Source organism: Ipomoea triloba, chromosome 5 (assembly GCF_003576645.1).
Source record: "Ipomoea triloba cultivar NCNSP0323 chromosome 5, ASM357664v1".
Classification (NCBI taxonomy): Eukaryota; Viridiplantae; Streptophyta; class Magnoliopsida; order Solanales; family Convolvulaceae; genus Ipomoea; species Ipomoea triloba.
Window position 1 is genome coordinate 24,773,030 of NC_044920.1, and position 17,901 is coordinate 24,790,930.

The following is a 17,901-nucleotide window of genomic DNA, read 5'->3' on the forward strand; positions in this document are numbered from 1 at the left end:
TTTTTTTTTTTTTTAAAAAAAAAAAAAAAGTCGGCAATCCCAGCTGGGGACTGTCGACTTTTTTTTTTCTTTATTTTCAAAAAAATTATTTAAATAATGTTTTTGAAAAAAAAAAAAAAAGTCGGCAATCCCAGCTGGGGACTGTCGACTTTTTTTTTTCTTTATTTTCAAAAAAATTATTTAAATAATGTTTTTGAAAAAAAAAAAAAAAGTCGGCAATCCCAGCTGGGGACTGTCGACTTTTTTTTTTCTTTATTTTCAAAAAAATTATTTAAATAATGTTTTTGAAAAAAAAAAAAAAAGTCGGCAATCCCAGCTGGGGACTGTCGACTTTTTTTTTTCTTTATTTTCAAAAAAATTATTTAAATAATGTTTTTGAAAAAAAAAAAAAAAGTCGGCAATCCCAGCTGGGGACTGTCGACTTTTTTTTTTCTTTATTTTCAAAAAAATTATTTAAATAATGTTTTTGAAAAAAAAAAAAAAAGTCGGCAATCCCAGCTGGGGACTGTCGACTTTTTTTTTTCTTTATTTTCAAAAAAATTATTTAAATAATGTTTTTGAAAAAAAAAAAAAAAGTCGGCAATCCCAGCTGGGGACTGTCGACTTTTTTTTTTCTTTATTTTCAAAAAAATTATTTAAATAATGTTTTTGAAAAAAAAAAAAAAAGTCGGCAATCCCAGCTGGGGACTGTCGACTTTTTTTTTTCTTTATTTTCAAAAAAATTATTTAAATAATGTTTTTGAAAAAAAAAAAAAAAGTCGGCAATCCCAGCTGGGGACTGTCGACTTTTTTTTTTCTTTATTTTCAAAAAAATTATTTAAATAATGTTTTTGAAAAAAAAAAAAAAAGTCGGCAATCCCAGCTGGGGACTGTCGACTTTTTTTTTTCTTTATTTTCAAAAAAATTATTTAAATAATGTTTTTGAAAAAAAAAAAAAAAGTCGGCAATCCCAGCTGGGGACTGTCGACTTTTTTTTTTTTTTTTTTTTTTGTTTAAAAAAATTAAAAATTATTAAAATTATTTATAGAATACAAATTAATTTGACATTATGACCAAATGTGATACAAATTACAAAGTTTAGCACTTAATTTCAGTCCAAGGAGTAGTAACATGATAAACAAGTCATTTAGGACTCAATTGCACTTTTTTGCCGGTTTAGGGGGCTTGAATAGAGCTTTTTTCAATTAGGGGGCCTAATTGCACTATCCACCTCACTTAGGGGCCAATTTGACACTTTTCCTTTACTTTTCTAACTACACCCTACTCCATAACCTCACACAGTACTACACTAACAGTCTAACACAAGTCACACTTAAGAGGACAACCTGAAGGAGGCAATTACTAATAACCAAAGTATGCATCCTTAATCATGTATCTCATCTGCTGGGAATACAATGATGTTCACAGTCAATTTCTTGCTTTTCATGATCTCTAAGATGCAAACGTCGCCTACTTTTAATTTGTTGTCCACGGCGAATGCCTTCCATCCACTAATTCTGGCACAGTTTCTACTCAGGGCGCATTTTGCAGGCCATGATCTCCCACCCGAAACCAGCACGAAATCATTAGACGACTGACCAAGAAAGTGTTTCTTAGCAAATGACAAGGGAATATACTGCAAAAGAAGAAATGAATTTGCATGTCAAATGACTAGAACAGACTAATTTCAATCGGTTTGGATTATATTCTGAAATATAATACGGAGTAAGTACTTACTAATCTGCCATTTCTAGAGGAAATATAAGATGAAGACATGACAGAAATGTGGAAAGGGTTTTTAGACTTGAAAGCTTTTGCCCTTTGATAGGCTGAATAATCCATTTCTGCCGTCTTAACCAAGCTCTGTTTCTCAGCAGTAATGATTTTAGGAGTCATCAGAGGAGGTGAGCCCTCATCCTCATCATCTGATGAGTTCTCAACCTTCACTCTCACATGGTTGAATCTGTTGCAGAAACTCTCAGTCTGATCATCTTCTTGCCTCTTTCTCTTGTTCGGGCCACAATTCTGGGCTAAATCCTCCAGGCTCTCAACACCACTATGGGAAACAATAATCTGTGGGTATTCAATTTCTGAAGCAGTCTTGTCAAATATGAGAACACGAAAGTGGGATTCCCCATCATATCTGAACACCAGAAAGTGGCCTTCTCGAATGGAGTAGTTCTTGGTGAATTCCTCCCAGCCTTTGGCTAACCAAATTCGACCTTGGGAATCATGGACCACGTGAATCTTGGACACTTCTCCAGTTGGGACCTCAAGACAGGCCACCTTGGGCAGATTCCTTCCATGCCTTGTAGCGAACTTCAAGGGAAACCTCTGCATGCAGAAATTGAAAACACCAAATTCAAGATTCTGCACAGAAACAATGACAATATGCATATGCAAGCAAGAAACGAAACAGTAGTTGCATGAACTACTGCTGAAATTAATTAAGAATCTAGTTTCAAAGTTTCAAATTAAAGTAGTTACTAGTCTGGTGAGTTCATGGGAAAAGATAATGAACTTGAAAAATTGTGGTCCATTTTCTGAAGAACTTGGCCGGGATGGTCCTCCGCCGCCGTTTCGCCGGAAGGGTTTTGTGGCCATAATTTTTCCAGGCGAGTGCAGACTGCAGAGTGTAGCTAGTAGTGTGTGTTGGATTAGAAAAGCATCAAACAAAGCTGGTAGCAACGTGGAGAAAAAAAAAAACAAAAGGAAAAACAAAAGGTAGTGGGAGGCAGCATATGCATGGGGGGACTGCAATTTTTCACTTTCTCTTGGCTAAAGAGTCAAGACCCACTTGCTCCGTCCATTTTTTACATTCCAAGTCTCACATTATTCACTTCAGTTTCGGCAGTAGGCAGAGAGAGGAAAACCCATTTTTCTTCTTCTCTCTTCATTCGGCAGTGCAAGGAGGAAACTATCCATCTCTTTCTCCTTCATCTTTGGTACAGTTTTGCCTGTTTGTCAAGTTTTTGGGTTCATCTTCATCAAATATTTTGGTGGTCAGCTTGTATTTGTTCTGACATCTTTTACATATCCCATACTATTTGTATTCATTTTCATCTTACTAGTGGCGATTGAATATTTTGAGTACGTGATATTATTTGTTTTAGCCTTTGAATGTGAAAGAATGTCTTTGGCTATAATTGATGTATTTGATAGTTTAGGAAATATATATTTTATGTTGTGTTATTATACATATCATATTTAATTATTTTATTTCTTATATGTTACTCAGTATGATAGAAGTAATTTATTTTTCAAGTTTAAGCTCTTAATTAATTTATTTTTAAATCACATATATATATGTGTGTGTGTGTTACAATTCACTTATTTATTTATTTTAGTTTTTTTTTTTGGTAGATGAAGGGAGCCAAAGGGCTCCCGAAGTTAGCGTATTCTTCTGACGGGGACTTCAAGAGCGTCGCGGACAAGCAGGGGAGACAAACCGTCCGAAGGGATCTCAAGGATGGTGGTGCCCCAATCCGAGAGTTGGCCGCGGTTCGCAAGGAAGTCTGCGCAACTATTGCCTTCACGAAGGACATGCAGTAGCTTAAACTCATGGAATTGCCTGATGAGGAAGAAGCAGTCTGAGATTAGCATGTCTCTTGTCTGTATTGTCTCAGGATTGTCGGATAAGGTTTTGGCCACCGCTTCCGAGTCCGTTTCGACCATGACGGAGGAGTAGCCACAGTTTAGGGCCAATTTCATGCCCTCCCGTAAACCCCATAACTCTGCGATATAGCTGCTGGTGCGGCCTATCTTGGCAGTGAAACCAATTAACCAACGTCCATGGTGATCTCGAAGAAGACCACCTGCACTAGCAAGACGTGTAGATGATTTGACGGCGCCATCGGTGTTCACCTTCACCATCCCATGGGGCGGTGGTTTCCATTGAATCTAATTATGTTTTGCGGCAAGGGGCCCATTCTTTTTTAGGAGGAGACTTTGTGCTTCAGAGGCTTCTTTCGCCGCTCTCCCCAGGATTTGAGAGGAAGACCATGGCGCTCCATTGAAGACAGTACTGTTGCGACTCTTCCACAGATTCCAGAGAAGATGCGGGAAAAGGGTCTTCCAGTGTTCGTTCTCTTGATTAATTCTTCGACCAGCGCAGAAAGTCTGGAGCCACATCGAGATAGAGAGGTGATTACTATAATGGAACACCGGTGGTGGATTCGCAATGCTCCAGCAGTCTTTCGCCCTTGGACAGTGCCGGAAAAGGTGATCAGGCGTTTCTTCGTCGAGACCGTAGCACGGGCAAGTCGGAGTGGCAGCTATACCACGCCTAGTCCTCTCTGTATTCGTGAGGAACCCATTTTTCATAATCTTCCATAAAAATAGCTTGATCCTTTCCGTACATGTGATTTTCCAAATCCACTCATGGTCGTCCATCGCATCATCAACACCTGAAATAAACGAGAAAGCAGAATTAACCGTAACAATACCCGTACCTGAGTGAGGCCATATGATGATGTCTTCTTGATCGTCGTTGATGGGCAGTGGCACTGCACGGATATCTTGAACGACATCTGCGGGAAGCACGTCCTCTAGCGCAGCAAAGTTCCAGGATTTATCTTGGTTGATGAAGTCTTGAACAAGGTAGTTATCATTGGTTCCAGGGTTCACCGAGGGACGGAACGCAAGTGGTTTATCGCCCAACCAACAGTCTTCCCAGAAGTTGATGGTGTTCCCCTTCCCTACCTTCCATTAATTCCCGAGGCGAGAACATTCCTACCTTTGATAATACTACGCCAACCCCATGAACAGCCTTGTTTACATGTGACGGTGAGAAAGTCTTCATCTTTGACATATTTCTCTCGAAGGACCCGAACCCAGAGTTTATCTTGATTGGTCAAGAGTTGCCATGCCTGTTTAGTAAGGAAGGCTAGGTTGAAGTCTTTCGCTTTGCGCAAACCCAATCCTCCGACCGGACGGGGTCTACAAATTTCGGACCAATTAACGGTGTGGATTTTCTTTGAGGAGTCTGAATGTCCCCAAAGAAAATTCCTACAGATTTTATCAATGTCTTTACAGGTGCTAGCCGGTAGTGCCATTGAATGCATCGTGTAGGTTGGAACGGTGTCCAAAGAAGACTGTACCAAGATACGTCTCCCCGCCATGCTAAGCGAGTTAGCTTTCCAGGCGCTCAGTTTTCTCCGCATTTTGTCAATGACACTTGTGAAGGTATCTTTTGAAACCCGCTGATGGAAAATAGGTATACCTAAATAAGAACCGAGGCGGTCTGTGATCGGAATACCCATGTTGTCACTAATAGCCCTCTTCACACCTGCATTTGTGTTAGGAGAACAAAAGATTTGAGATTTAGTGAGATTTACCTTAAGGCCTGAAGCGTCACTAAACCGATATAGACAATCCGAGATGGTAGACGCTTGTTGTTCAGTAGCTTCCCCGAAAAGTAAGAGGTCGTCAGCAAAGAAGAGGTGGGAGAGACCTAAACCCCCCATTGTGATCCGAATCGGTTTCCAGGCGCCTTTCTCAACTGAATCATGGATGTCATGGGCTAGTCTTTCCATGATCAAGTTGAACAGGTAGGGAGCGAGAGGGTCGCCCTGGCGGAGACCTCGACCCGGTTGGAAGGAAGGAAGCCGACCTCCATTCCAAAGAATGGAGATATCACTCTCACGGAGGGAGAAAAGAATGAGGTCCGTGAGTCTTCTTGGAAAGTTGAACCCCATGAGGGTTTTCTCCAGAAAAGACCACAAAACGCTATCATAGGCTTTGTGAAGGTCCACCTTGATTACCATCAACCCTTTGGTCCCCCGTTTCCTTCTCATTATATGGATGATCTCTTGAGTCAAAATGACGTTGTCAAGTGTAGAACGTCCTGGGAGAAAACTGTTCTGGTGTGGACCGATGAGTTTGCACATTAGCAGTCTCATCCTATTAACGATCACCTTCGAAATCACTTTAAAGGCTACATTAAGGAGAGTGATGGGTCTGAAGTCCGCAGCTGATTCTGGCACCTCTTTTTTAGGAATGAGCGTCATGAAAGCCTTAAGGAGTGGTTTAGGGATCATCCATGTCGTCAGAGCTTGATTGACCATAGCCGACAGAGCCGAGCCAGCGTCCTCCCAAAAATGCTGATAAAAGATAACAGGGATACCGTCAGGACCCGGGCTCCCATATTTCTTCATCCCAAACAGGGCCTTCCGCACTTCCTCAATTGACGCTCTACGCACCAAGCTAGCCGCTTGGTTGTTAGAGATTTTAAAAGCTTCTGTCGTCGGGAGCATGGCGTCTTCATTTGGCTGTAAGACCCTGCAAAACAAAGAGTCAAAATAATCAGTGATGTGATCGGTCAAAACCGTAGGGTCGTCAGTCCATGTGCCCTGAATTTTGAGGAAACGAATACGGTTTCTGTTTCTCCTGATCAAAGCTGCGTTGTGGTAGAACCGAGTATTTCTATCCCCTTCTTTAATCCACTGTTGTCTGGATTTTTGAAACCACAGCGCTTCTTCTTGGTCAAGGACCTCGTTGAATTCTTTTATTAGATTTTTCTCACGGTTTTGGATGGTGACCGAGGAGTGATAGTTGGGATCCATCTGGATGTTGTTGATCTTGGTCTCAAGACGCTTGTTACGGTTGAAGATGTTCCCAAACACATTTTTATTCCATTGAATGCTCCTGGTGGAGATTTCAGCGATAATATCATCAAAATTTCTATTATTATTAGCCATAGCCTCTCTCCAGATAGTACCATAATCCGCACACGACAGCCAAGCTGCTTCAAAGCGGATGGGCCGGAGATGTCTCTCCGGAGGGCTACCAGCCTCATCAATGAAGAGAATGGGGTTATGATCGGAATGGAGTCTCGGCAAATTTACTACTTTAGCCTCCGGGAAAGCAAGTTGAGCGTTGATATTCCAGAGCACCCTGTCTAGCCTACGCATTTGGATGACTCTGTTGCCTACCATCCTGTGCCAAGTGAAAGAAGGACCAGCTGCCCCTGGGTCCATCAGGCCACAATTCCCAAAGACATCCACGAACCTCTGAATGTTACGGGTGTTGACGGACTCACTACCCCATTGCTCATCGGTCGAAGAGATATCATTCAAATCACCAAGAACCAACCACGGACCGTGCACGGAGTTACCAAAAGCGTTACATTCCTCCCAGAATCTGCTTTTGGCCAAGGGGTTGGGCCGGACGTAAGAGAAAGTAATAAAACAGTCTGTAGGACCAAGACTCCATTTAGTGTGGATAGCCTGAGACGAATGACTGACAATATTTAAGTTGGAACGACCTTGGTTCCAGAACAGTAAAAGGCCACCTGCAAAACCCAACGGCTTAACAACAAAGTGGTTAGTAAAACCCAGACTGTAGACAAGATTAACCATCCTGTCCACTCTGGAAGAACGAATCTCCAAAAGACAAAGAGCATCGGGTTTAGTCGAGTTTAAAAGTTGTTTAACGTGCCTTCTAACCCGACTATTCACGATGCCCCTACAATTCCAAGAAATAATCTTCATGGGGCAACCTCCGCAAGATAGGAAGTTTGGCAACCGCCTTCCCCGGGTGTGGCACATTGCTCATTAACAGAGCCATCAGCGGCAGACATAGTCTGATCCTGGGACGAAGAAACCGGGGGGGTGTTTCCAAATTGAAAAACCCCACCATTCCTGAATTTTTCCATCTAAATATCATCAATGCAATAATTGAGATCATGACCCCGGCCCCCACGACCACCACCCCGGCTGGCACCACGGCCACGGGAAGGTTGAACAACTCTACGACGTACCTGTTGACTTGTCCTAGGAGAAGGCGAAGTGGTGGAGGTTGGGACGCTCCTTTCATGAGTCGCCACCGTGTTAGAATTGTTTGGGATACTGGGAGGTTGCTGTGACGTGGTGGGAACACTGGTCGCAGCAGTGTTAAGATGATTAGAGTTCTTAGCCTTACCCTTCGTCTGCTGCCTGTCTGTTCTTGTACCCTGTGCCGACACACGAGAAGCAGTTCTCTTGGGAGGGCCATTGGGGGCAGCATCTTTACCTTTGTTTCGTCTCGTCTGTTCGACGGTAGTTCTCCCCAAAGTCGGGGGTAGGCTTTCACCTCCTTCATCGTCCGCATGTTGCAGTGGTCCAAAGGGATTTACCTTATGACTTTGGTGTGCAGTTTTTTGAGCCGGTTGTTTATTGACTTTGTTTCTGTCTTGGGCGACGGACTTGCGGGTGACGAGCATCCATTCACCATACTTGCGCGGTGGCTGTGGGGAAGACGTATTGAAATCAGTCGCGTTACGTACAGTATCCCCCTCATCTCCTTTCTCCGGCGAATTGTTGGGGTTCGTAGCTGTGAAGTTGACGGTTGGAGGCACTGCATTAGGGCAGGACTGTTCCCGATGACCGACCATTCCGCAATTGAAACAAACTACATGGAGGCCTTCGTATTCGACAGCTCTATGCTTGTCACAGATCCAGACATGAGTTACAAGCGGTTTGTCAAGGTCGATCTCCACCGCTGCCCAAGCAAATCTGCCTCTTGCGACACCAACGATTGTCCGATCCAGTTTAAGAGGTTTACCGACATTTTCAAGAACACTTTTTATAACATCTTCTCTGAAGTATTCTACTGGGAGTCTAGGAATACGTACCCAAACCGCCATTTTCGAGAGCTTGGCGGTGAGAGGATCAAATTCTGGTTGCCATCGCTGAATCACTAGGTAGTTGTCGAAGATTTTCCATGGCCCGTCTAAGAGCACGTGCATGTAGTCTACCGTATTACCGAACCGGGCAATGTAAAATCCGAAACCAATATCAATGAAATCCAGTCTGCCTTGGAGACCCCAAATAACTGGTAATCGATTCTTCATGACATTGTAGTTAATGTTCTTCCCTAGGTATTTCACAATCAAGGCAAGTTTCCAGGGTCTACATAGTTCAGTGCGTAGTTCTTTTGAGAGTTTGACGCGAGGATATCCGTCCTCTATTTCTTGGTCATCCATCTCAGAATCCGATTCTATCGCAAGCTCATCAAAAGCCCAATCATCAGTATTAGTTAGAGTTGGAACGTCATCGGCACCGTGGGGCTGGGCCGAAACTGTGTCTGCAAACGATCGCTTGGTGGTTTTAGGCCTCTTGTGGGAGAGTTGATCGGGCTCGCCATCTACTCCATGCACCGTTGGTGGATGCATGGAGCCCTCCGGCTGTGAAGGCAAGGAGGCCCCAGGCGGCGCCTCCATGCCGTGGTGTTGCGAAGACCCTCTAACGGCTAGGGCGACCAAAAAAGGCTACCAAAAATAGTTAGATGTTTAGAGAGCGTTTTTTCACAAAAATGATTTTTTATTTATTTTAGTTTTGAAGTTATTTAACCATGGTAGTTTTTTTAAAGATTTTTTTGGGTAATTATTAAAGGAAATTATTATGTGAACTCCCAAGTTTTACTCTAAAATTTTATATTTTTCACTAAAATTATTGATGCATATATTTTTCTTGGGACCCGCATAATGAAAATAACATATCATTGTAAGCCACGTCACTTGGCAGGAAAAGAACTAAGGGAGTAGAATTTGGGAGTACATGTAATAGAACTCATTATTAAAAGAGTTCTTCTACATATACTTCCACGTACTTTTATTCACAAGAAATATCAAAGGGGGTGTGGGATTCATGATAGTTGAAGGAGTATGTATGGACAGATACTACATTGTAATGGAGTCAATAGTACTCAAAAAATATTTACTTTTAATATACTACAATTTATTTATTAAAAAGTTCATTTTTAGTATATTATCTAAAAATAAATTTGTAATACATTAAAATAAAATTCATTATTCTAAAAATAAATATTTGGCCTTGCAATAGAGGAATTTTTTTTTTCAGAATTTTTGGACACCCAATGGCAACCACTTCAAATAGAATTTTTTAAAACTCTGTTTTATTATCCATGATAGTCCACCCAAAAAAAAAAAAACACATTCATTAGCTAGGCACTTTATGTCTAAATTTTATTAATTAAAGAGAGAAATAAAACGAATAAAATTAAAGATAGGGTCAAATAGACCCTCTTCATAGAAACTGGTTAGAATTATACTAACAATATATACATCTTGCCAAGAGGTTCATTGTCAAGAGACTCAACATATGAAAACCAACGTGAACCAAAAACCAGAATAAGCAGGCAGCAGCACTACAGTCTACAGGTTATCATATCCAACTACTTCACATACATATCATACACAAAAACAGAAAACACAAGTCACACTTAAGAAGACAACCTGCAGGAGGAGGCAATTACTAATAACCAAATTGTGCATCCTTAATCATCTATCTCATCTGCAGGGAATACAATGATATTGAGTATAGTCAATTTCTGGCATTTCATGATCTCTAAGATGCAGACGTCGCCTACTTTTAATTTGTTGTCCACGGCGAATGCCTTCCATCCATAAATTCTGGCATGGTTTCCATTCCGAGTGCATTTTGCAGGCCATGATCTCCCACCCGAAACCAGCACGAAATCATTAGGCGACTGATCAAGAAAGTGTTTCTTAGCAAATGCCAAGGGAATATTCTGCAAAAGAAAAAATGTATTAGCATGTGAAACATTATTGAAATGAAAATAGCTTCTTTTCTATCAGTTTGGATTGTGAAATAAGTACTTACCAATCTATTTTCAGAGGAAACATAAGATGGATACATGACAGAAATGTGGAAAGGGTTTTTGGACTTGAAAGCTTTTGCCCTTTGATAGGCTAAACCCATTTCTGTCTTAACCAAGCTCTGTTTCTCACCAGTACTGATTTTAGGAGTCATCCGAGGAGGTGAGCCCTCATCCTCATCATCTGGTGAGTTCTCAACCTTCACTCTCACATGGTTGAATCTGTTGCAGAAACTCTCAGTCTGATCTTCTTGCCTCTTTCTCTTGTTTGGGCCACATTTCTGGGCTAAATCCTCCAGGCTCTCAACGCCACCATGGGAAACGATAATCTGTGGATATTCAATTTCTGAAGCAGTCTTGTCAAATATGAGAACATGAAAGTGGGATTCCCCATCATATCTGAACACCAGAAAGTGCCCTTCTCGAATGGAGTAGTTCTTGGTGAATTCCTCCCAGCCTTTGGCTAACCAAATACGACCTTGGGAATCATGAACCACGTGAATCTTGGACACTTCTCCAGTTGGAACCTCAAGACAGGCCACCTTGGGCAGATTCCTTCCATGTCTTCTAACAAACTCCAAGGGAAACCTCTGCAGAAAACACCAAATTCAAGATTCTCCACAGAAACAAAGAAGATGCAACCAAGAAACGTACAGAGCAGTTGTACTTAGGGCAACCTACTCAAATTGACCACGTTGTTTATTCCATAATCATAAAAGTTACAAGTTCGACTCTCAAAAAGAACCGTGGACTTCTGTCCACACTCTCGAATAGTGGCGGCCGGCTCCGGTTTTACTTGTCACCCAAGAAAGAAACAAAACAGTTGCATGAACTGATTAAAGAATCTATTTTAAAAGTTTCAAAGTATGTACTTACTAGTCTGGTCAGTTCATGGGAAAAGATAAACTTGTAAAATTGTGGTCGATTTTCTGAAGAATTTGACCGAGATGGTCTCTCGCCGTTTCGCCGGAAGGGTTTTGTCTCCATAATTTTTCCAGACTAGTGCATACCTGCAGGGTGTAGCTTAGTGTGAAGGCAAGGAAGTAAATGGCAGTGATTGAGTTTTTGGATTCAATAAATGTTATAGATATGGTAGTTCTATGGATGATCTCTAGAACAAACTCAACTGGAGCATTTAATGTTTGTTTTCAAAAAAAAAAAAAAAGCATTTAATGTTTGGAAACCATTTATTAATGCATGACTGCATGACCTGCGGATTTCAGTACCATAAAGTACATGCCAACTACTAGTATTTTCCAAAGAATAATGATGAATATACTTTTACGGGTATAAGTGCAACTTAATTATTGGGGGTTTCTTAGGGCCGTACTGAGCCCGGGTTGGCTCAAGCTTGATAAATATATGGTGATTCGAACTCTAGTTTGATCAAAACTTATATTGAAGTTTGCGCTCAGCTCATGAATTTTTGCATCCTTCATATATTTGATTACGATTTTTTAAAGTTTATAGCCAAATTGTAGTTTCGTGTGTAGTTTACGGCTTATTTGACATATATTCCTATTATAATTTTCTTTTAAAAAAATGTAATGAGTTACTACAAAAATGAACATAAAAACATGACTTTTCGCTACACTTCTTAATAAAAGTGTAGTGTAGAGTTGAACAAAAAAAAGTGTGATGGCAAAACTGTAAATAAATACATAAGAAAATGTTACATTTTTATTTAAAAAATGTAGTGGTTTCTTGAAAATTAAAAAATAAAAAACACTACTACTTTTCGCAACACCCTCCGGAAGAAGGTGTTTTGGAAAGTAAAGCTATTTTTTTTTTAAATGTAAAATACTTTTCGCGACAAAAAGTTGAAATAAAATACGGAGTATTATTTTAACTAGGAAAATGACATTTTTCTCCTGAGTTATATGTATATAGCACTTTTCCACACAGTATTTCATACCAAAATAGTATCGATAGTTCTGATTATGATTCATAACCAAAAAAAACACTTGAACTCTGAACCGGAATTGAACCGCAATCATATATAGTGAAAATGATCAAACACTTACTTTGATAAATCGGTTCGGTTCGATTCCAATTTCAATTTTGAACCACCAATTCAAATTTTATTTATTTATTTATTTTTGTAAATTCTATTTCTTATTTTTAAAATAGTCTAAATTCAACAATTATTTTTATTTTTTTCTGATTGTGAATCGTAACCGTCCATACTATTTAGGTTCAATTGCTACAGTGTCCGATTAAGTTTGAATCGAACCGTGGTTTTCCACTTTGACACTTGATAGTACTACTCTTAAGCTAAAGTTGACATAAAAATGAAAGAAAATGAAGAAACTAATTAACAAAAGAAGAATTGACATGAAAAAAGAGAGGAAGAGGAAGTAATATTATATGGGTGGATGACATTATTGATCTCTTTTTGGTCTACCACAGGGCTTAGGAAGTGTGCGGGTTGTATCTAGTCTTTGGACCTGAACTTGGAGCACCCAACCCCCAGGGGTTTCAGTGTGGGTGAATGTGCAAACGTCGCCATCAACTAAGTCATTTGCAGCCTTGAATTCCTTCCACCCCTTCGTCATATCACTCCTATCCTTGTGGCTCTTGCCGTGCCGGGATATCAGAACCGGCCATTCCATCCCCACCGGATCCCTCAGCACCACGCACATGCTTCCCATCCTCCCCGTCTCTCTCATGAACCCCGTCGGAATACGCTGACATATATAATACACGCACTCTATGTTACAACGTTAATTCAGCCCTAGTTATAATAGGGTTACCAGATTAATGATCAAATGAGAACCAATCATCCAGATTATTCTGGATTGTGTACTGGAATATGAGATCTATGTGAATTTATGTAAATGCAATTTGTGCAGGTTCTTAAGGGAAGAGAGATTCTTATTGAAATATAACTCTATATATACAAACCAGTCTAGATTTGTTGGAATATTTCATGTCGACAGAAAAGCACGGCCGGCTCTTCTTCTTCTTTGTCTCCATGGCACCGTCGTCGTCTGATGCCGCCGCCGCCGCAGCATCTGCAGAAACGTCGTTCCGTTCAATCTTTGGGGAAACCTTACCTGCAGCCACGAAACAAGCATTTAGATGAAAACATGCAGGATTTATCTCTTTTTTTGGGGTGACAGAGAAACCCTACTTAGTCTAAGTTGATCTAACCACTTAAATCAAGAATGACCAACAGACCACTCCAATTAAGAGTGGAACTACTTTGCATGTACCTTTGATGGGCGGATTGAAGGTCTTTGCAGGGCCAGTTTTTCCATAAACTTCAACCAAGAACTTTGAAGGGCATTTAAACCAAAACACCAGAAAATCGTGCAGTTCTAAACGAAGGTCCTTTGCGAATTCCGGCCAGCCGTGAGTGAAGCACTGGTGTTCTTCATCCTCTTCTATCTTTACCGGCCATGACTCTCCAGATTCTATCTCCAGAACTACTGGATATTCCGGCAGATGTTTCCCATAATTAGCCGTGAAAAGCAGCGGCAACCTCTTCAAAATTAAAGAGAAAGATACAGTACAACCGCTTGAATATACACGATTAATTTGGAAATTATTATCAAGAAACAGAGAAAGAAGAATGATCGTACTAGAAGAGTGGAAAAATCCTCGTTCAAAACCTTGAAGAATGAAGGCCTGCGTTCTGGCGGCTCAGCCATTAGGGTTTAGTTTTCCGGTGCCTCAATCGACAGAGATTGAGATAAAGACGAGTCCTTCGGAGTTATAAATATGACCAAGATTGGAATCCAATAGTATCATGGTTTCATTGGTGGAAAATATAGACAGATCCCGAAGATCCAGAGTTCCCATAGCTGATGCAAGAGCAACCCGGGATTTGGCGGTAAAGATTCTGCGTATCTCCCGGTATCCCAGATTATCATTATAAATTATAAATATATAAAAATCAATATGCTTTAACAATAATAATGGAGAATAATTACTTAATTAAATTCAGTTGATGAACATTATGATTTAATAGTTTTTTTTTGGAAACTATTATGATTTAATAGTTAATGAACGGCTTAGCCAACAACAACAACAATTATAAAGATTTTTTTTTTATAAAAAAAATCCATATACTAAAAGATCATTTTTAAAGGATATTGAAAGTAGGACATTTTACATATTTCTTGGGCAAATGTTACAGGACTACAAGGTCTTATGGATAGGTTTAGAGGAAAAAAAAAGTGCAATGCCACAACAGCAAAAATGGTTGAGCAGAACCCTTACAATATATAGACAATAAAAACTTCAGCCATTTCAGAAAGGTTTAGGCATTCTGCATTACCAGGGGAAGATGCAGCAGCATCAGTTTAAGCCCATTAGATTCAACATTTTGACGTTCCTAAGAGTGCGCTGACATTAGTTGTTCTGATAATGCCTCTGCCTTCGCCTTTCGGCAATGTTATCCGCGGGGATTGCCTCAGCAGCTCGCCTCTTCCTTATTGATTTTGAACTCGTTTCTGGTGCAAGATCGCCAGGACTAGGCTCACCATCATTGGTATAGCTTGATGCATGCTCGACATTTAGAATGACTTCCAACGATGACACCTCAATGGAGTTGGGATAGTTTCCCGGGATAGGGATAGTTTCCTGGGATAGGGATTCAGTGGAGGGATATGTGCTAGCTTCGCTTATTGTTATCTTATCGTCATCAGCTTCAGTGGCCTCATAATCCATTATTTTCTCTGCAGTTTGGCCATTCGGTAACTCCTTTGAGTCATTGCAGGCCTCAGAAGATTCCTTCTCTGAGGATGTTGCTTCCACATCTGATCTCTTTGCAGAATCTGGAGCGCTGTTGGGTACATTATTCTCAGGATTGGTATTTGCTCGATGGGTTTGAACGAGATAATGTGCAACCGACTCATAACCCAAATTCTTAATCTACATTTAAGGCGAATGAAGTTAGGTTTACTCAAAACACGAACTCACCAAAGTACCAAAAAAAAAAAAAAAAAGGAAAAAGAACTGATTGCATGAGATCCACTCTTGCATTCATTACCTTCTTGTAAAGAGGACCAGTAGGAGCCCAGCCCTTTGCTTGGCGGCACAAGCTGCAGTTGCAAATTCCACGACAAACAGGGCATATCCAATCTGGATTACAATTTGCTTCGAGCACATGTTCTCCATATCTGCATAAATTAAAGTTACATATTTTTACATAAAGCTGCATTTTAAGTTTTAACGTGCTACTAAGCACTCCCTCTTGAGGAGAAAATTTTCTTTTCGAGTCTTTCACAAATGTTGTTGGTCACTAAAGACAAAAACTAGGTCACATGTTTCACGACTACAAGCACAAAAAAGATCTCGTCATCTTGCTAAAAGTTAATGGGAGGAAGTTTTGCTATGGAAATGTTATACCTCATGTACAAACAATCTCCACAAAATTGTCCTTGGACCATGTTGCACTTGCTACAATGGGTACGATGGCCAAGAGTTTTCTGCCTGTCAAACAACATACATAAAGCAAATTAAATGAACTTAACGCATCCATTCAAGAGGAAGTTTCTAAGAATTCGAAATAGATAGCAATTCAATGGCCTTATTACTTGAAAGACATAATGGAAATAAACAAGCAAATCATTAGGAGATTTGATTTATTTTTGGGGGTTATTATAACTTTATATTCCACAAGGATCATAACCATCTTAACCTATGAACAGATACTACAATGTTAGAGTCAGTAGCATTAAAAAAAAAAAAAAAAAAAAAAAAACCAATCTTAACCTCTCTATACTTGCACATTTCTCTTAATTCTCAAATGCTAACTCACTGCATAAGATCCTAAACAAAGGTAACAAATTAAGCCGCCACATACCCTAAAGCTCAAAATGGAAATCAAACGATTTTTAGCAGCCATCAAAAGCTCAAATTAATGAAGAAACACTTGAGGTCATGCAAGACAAACCAAGGAACTGCTAACCTGCATTGATGGCAAGTCTTTCCCTTGACAGGATCATAAATTCGCTTCCCATCCTTTCCATATCCATCAACAAACAGAGTCCAGTTCATCTTAGTGCTACCCAACAACTTCTCATGCTCCTCAGTGTATGTCTCTGGCTTTGAACCAGCCTCCCTCAGCAAATCACCCTCAAAATCCAAAGACTTGAGGCTCTTTCCCGCTGGCACTTCTGTGTAGCTAACTGGCGTTACATTTTGCAGCCTGCAATTCTCACTTTCTCAAAACAAACAAACAAAAAAAAAGGGGAAAATAACCCCCCCCCCCCCCCCCCCCAAAAAAAAAAAAAGAAAAAAGAGAGAGACAGAGAGATATAGAAGGGTGTGCCTGGAGGATCGGCGAATGGGTTGAGGACGAAGCACAGGGGAGAGAGGAGGCTGAGGGGTTTTAGTTTTACGAGTGTTGCGAGTGAGGGCGGGGGGCTTGGTAGAGTGGAATGCGCGAGAGAGTTGGAAAATACCCAGCTTTTGCATCCTTTCAAGATTTTCCTTGATTCGTTCTTCCCTGAACTGTTCGTACTCGGAGACTTTGTTCTTCCCTTCATCTTCTTCTTCTTCTTCAATGGCGTGATTTGCAGTTTGGTCTCTTTCCCACTCCATGTTTGGTTTAGCACAGTGGAAGTGGAACTTCAATTCTCTCTCCAACGCTTAAATGCGTGCTGTCAATCGGTCTGGGAATTGGTGATGTCCGCCACTCCACTCCACTCTATGAACTAGGCAACGGGAGTGAAATTTGCAACTATGTAACTGTTTGTGACTGGTTTTTGGAATTGTTTTCACCTTTTCACAAACATAAATTCATTGTCTTTGTTACCTATAACACATGTATATGTGACTGGTATTTAACTATTTCAGAATTTCTTATATTTCTTGTACCATCAATATTTCAATAAACTTTTTATGGTTCAGTTAATTGCACATGATTTTTTTAGTACAATTTACTTTTCTATATAATTTACATATATATTATTACAAAATAACAAGATTTATTTAGAGCATCTTTATTAATGCATGTTGGTATGATTTTTAATAAATGAAGGCTAATATAGAAAAGAGAGAAGATGTGAAATCTCAACCTAACAACGTGATTTTTCACATAAAAGTGAAACCCGTCCAAAAATAAAAGAATTTGCCACCTTCCGCGTGCAAGGTAGCTATATAGACAGCATCGCCCAGTCGACCGTGTTAAACAATTGTTTTACGCTTTTTTTCCTATAAACTCATTTTTTTTTCTCCTTTTCTATTTTTTATTTTTTTACTTTTTTTTCTCCCTCCCTCTCACTTAGTGGCACCTAAAAAATTGTGCTAAAAATCAACCAATGAGAATGCTCTCAAATCACATATTCAGATCTA

The 17,901-nt window shown here is 40.1% G+C and overlaps 5 protein-coding genes across 6 annotated transcripts; all 5 read right to left on the reverse strand.

Annotated features, from left to right (window-relative positions):
- Nucleotides 1–1,040: 1,040 nt before the first annotated feature.
- Nucleotides 1,041–2,728, reverse strand: LOC116019186 (B3 domain-containing transcription factor VRN1-like). The gene is made up of 3 exons (XM_031259330.1): nt 2,467–2,728; nt 1,717–2,313; nt 1,041–1,615 (listed from the first exon to the last, which is right to left on the reverse strand). Exons 1-3 carry the CDS (start codon nt 2,581–2,583, stop codon nt 1,364–1,366), a joined length of 966 nt encoding a protein of 321 aa, XP_031115190.1. The 5' UTR covers nt 2,584–2,728; the 3' UTR covers nt 1,041–1,363.
- Nucleotides 2,729–7,633: 4,905 nt separating this feature from the next.
- On the reverse strand, nt 7,634–9,178 carry LOC116020456. The gene has a single exon (XM_031260930.1). It carries the CDS (start codon nt 9,176–9,178, stop codon nt 7,634–7,636), a length of 1,545 nt encoding a protein of 514 aa, XP_031116790.1.
- A 901-nt stretch (nt 9,179–10,079) lies between these two features.
- LOC116020458 (B3 domain-containing transcription factor VRN1-like) lies at nt 10,080–11,602 on the reverse strand. The gene is made up of 3 exons (XM_031260932.1): nt 11,473–11,602; nt 10,602–11,186; nt 10,080–10,509 (listed from the first exon to the last, which is right to left on the reverse strand). Exons 1-3 carry the CDS (start codon nt 11,581–11,583, stop codon nt 10,255–10,257), a joined length of 951 nt encoding a protein of 316 aa, XP_031116792.1. The 5' UTR covers nt 11,584–11,602; the 3' UTR covers nt 10,080–10,254.
- Nucleotides 11,603–12,931: 1,329 nt separating this feature from the next.
- On the reverse strand, nt 12,932–14,406 carry LOC116021241 (B3 domain-containing protein REM5-like). The gene is made up of 4 exons (XM_031261856.1): nt 14,181–14,406; nt 13,812–14,082; nt 13,501–13,652; nt 12,932–13,283 (listed from the first exon to the last, which is right to left on the reverse strand). The coding sequence occupies exons 1-4, from the start codon at nt 14,247–14,249 to the stop codon at nt 12,978–12,980; spliced, it is 798 nt and encodes a 265-aa protein (XP_031117716.1). The 5' UTR covers nt 14,250–14,406; the 3' UTR covers nt 12,932–12,977.
- A 287-nt stretch (nt 14,407–14,693) lies between these two features.
- On the reverse strand, nt 14,694–17,340 carry LOC116020995 (cell division cycle-associated protein 7-like). Of its 2 annotated transcripts, none has more exons than XM_031261586.1 (5): nt 17,010–17,340; nt 16,514–16,733; nt 15,952–16,035; nt 15,593–15,722; nt 14,694–15,474 (listed from the first exon to the last, which is right to left on the reverse strand). In XM_031261586.1, exons 1-5 carry the CDS (start codon nt 17,146–17,148, stop codon nt 14,953–14,955), a joined length of 1,095 nt encoding a protein of 364 aa, XP_031117446.1. In that variant the 5' UTR covers nt 17,149–17,340; the 3' UTR covers nt 14,694–14,952. The 2 variants fall into 2 exon arrangements, with proteins under 2 accessions (XP_031117446.1, XP_031117445.1); XM_031261585.1 differs by having other exon boundaries at nt 16,514–16,753; nt 16,877–17,340.
- Between the last annotated feature and the right edge of the window lie 561 nt (nt 17,341–17,901).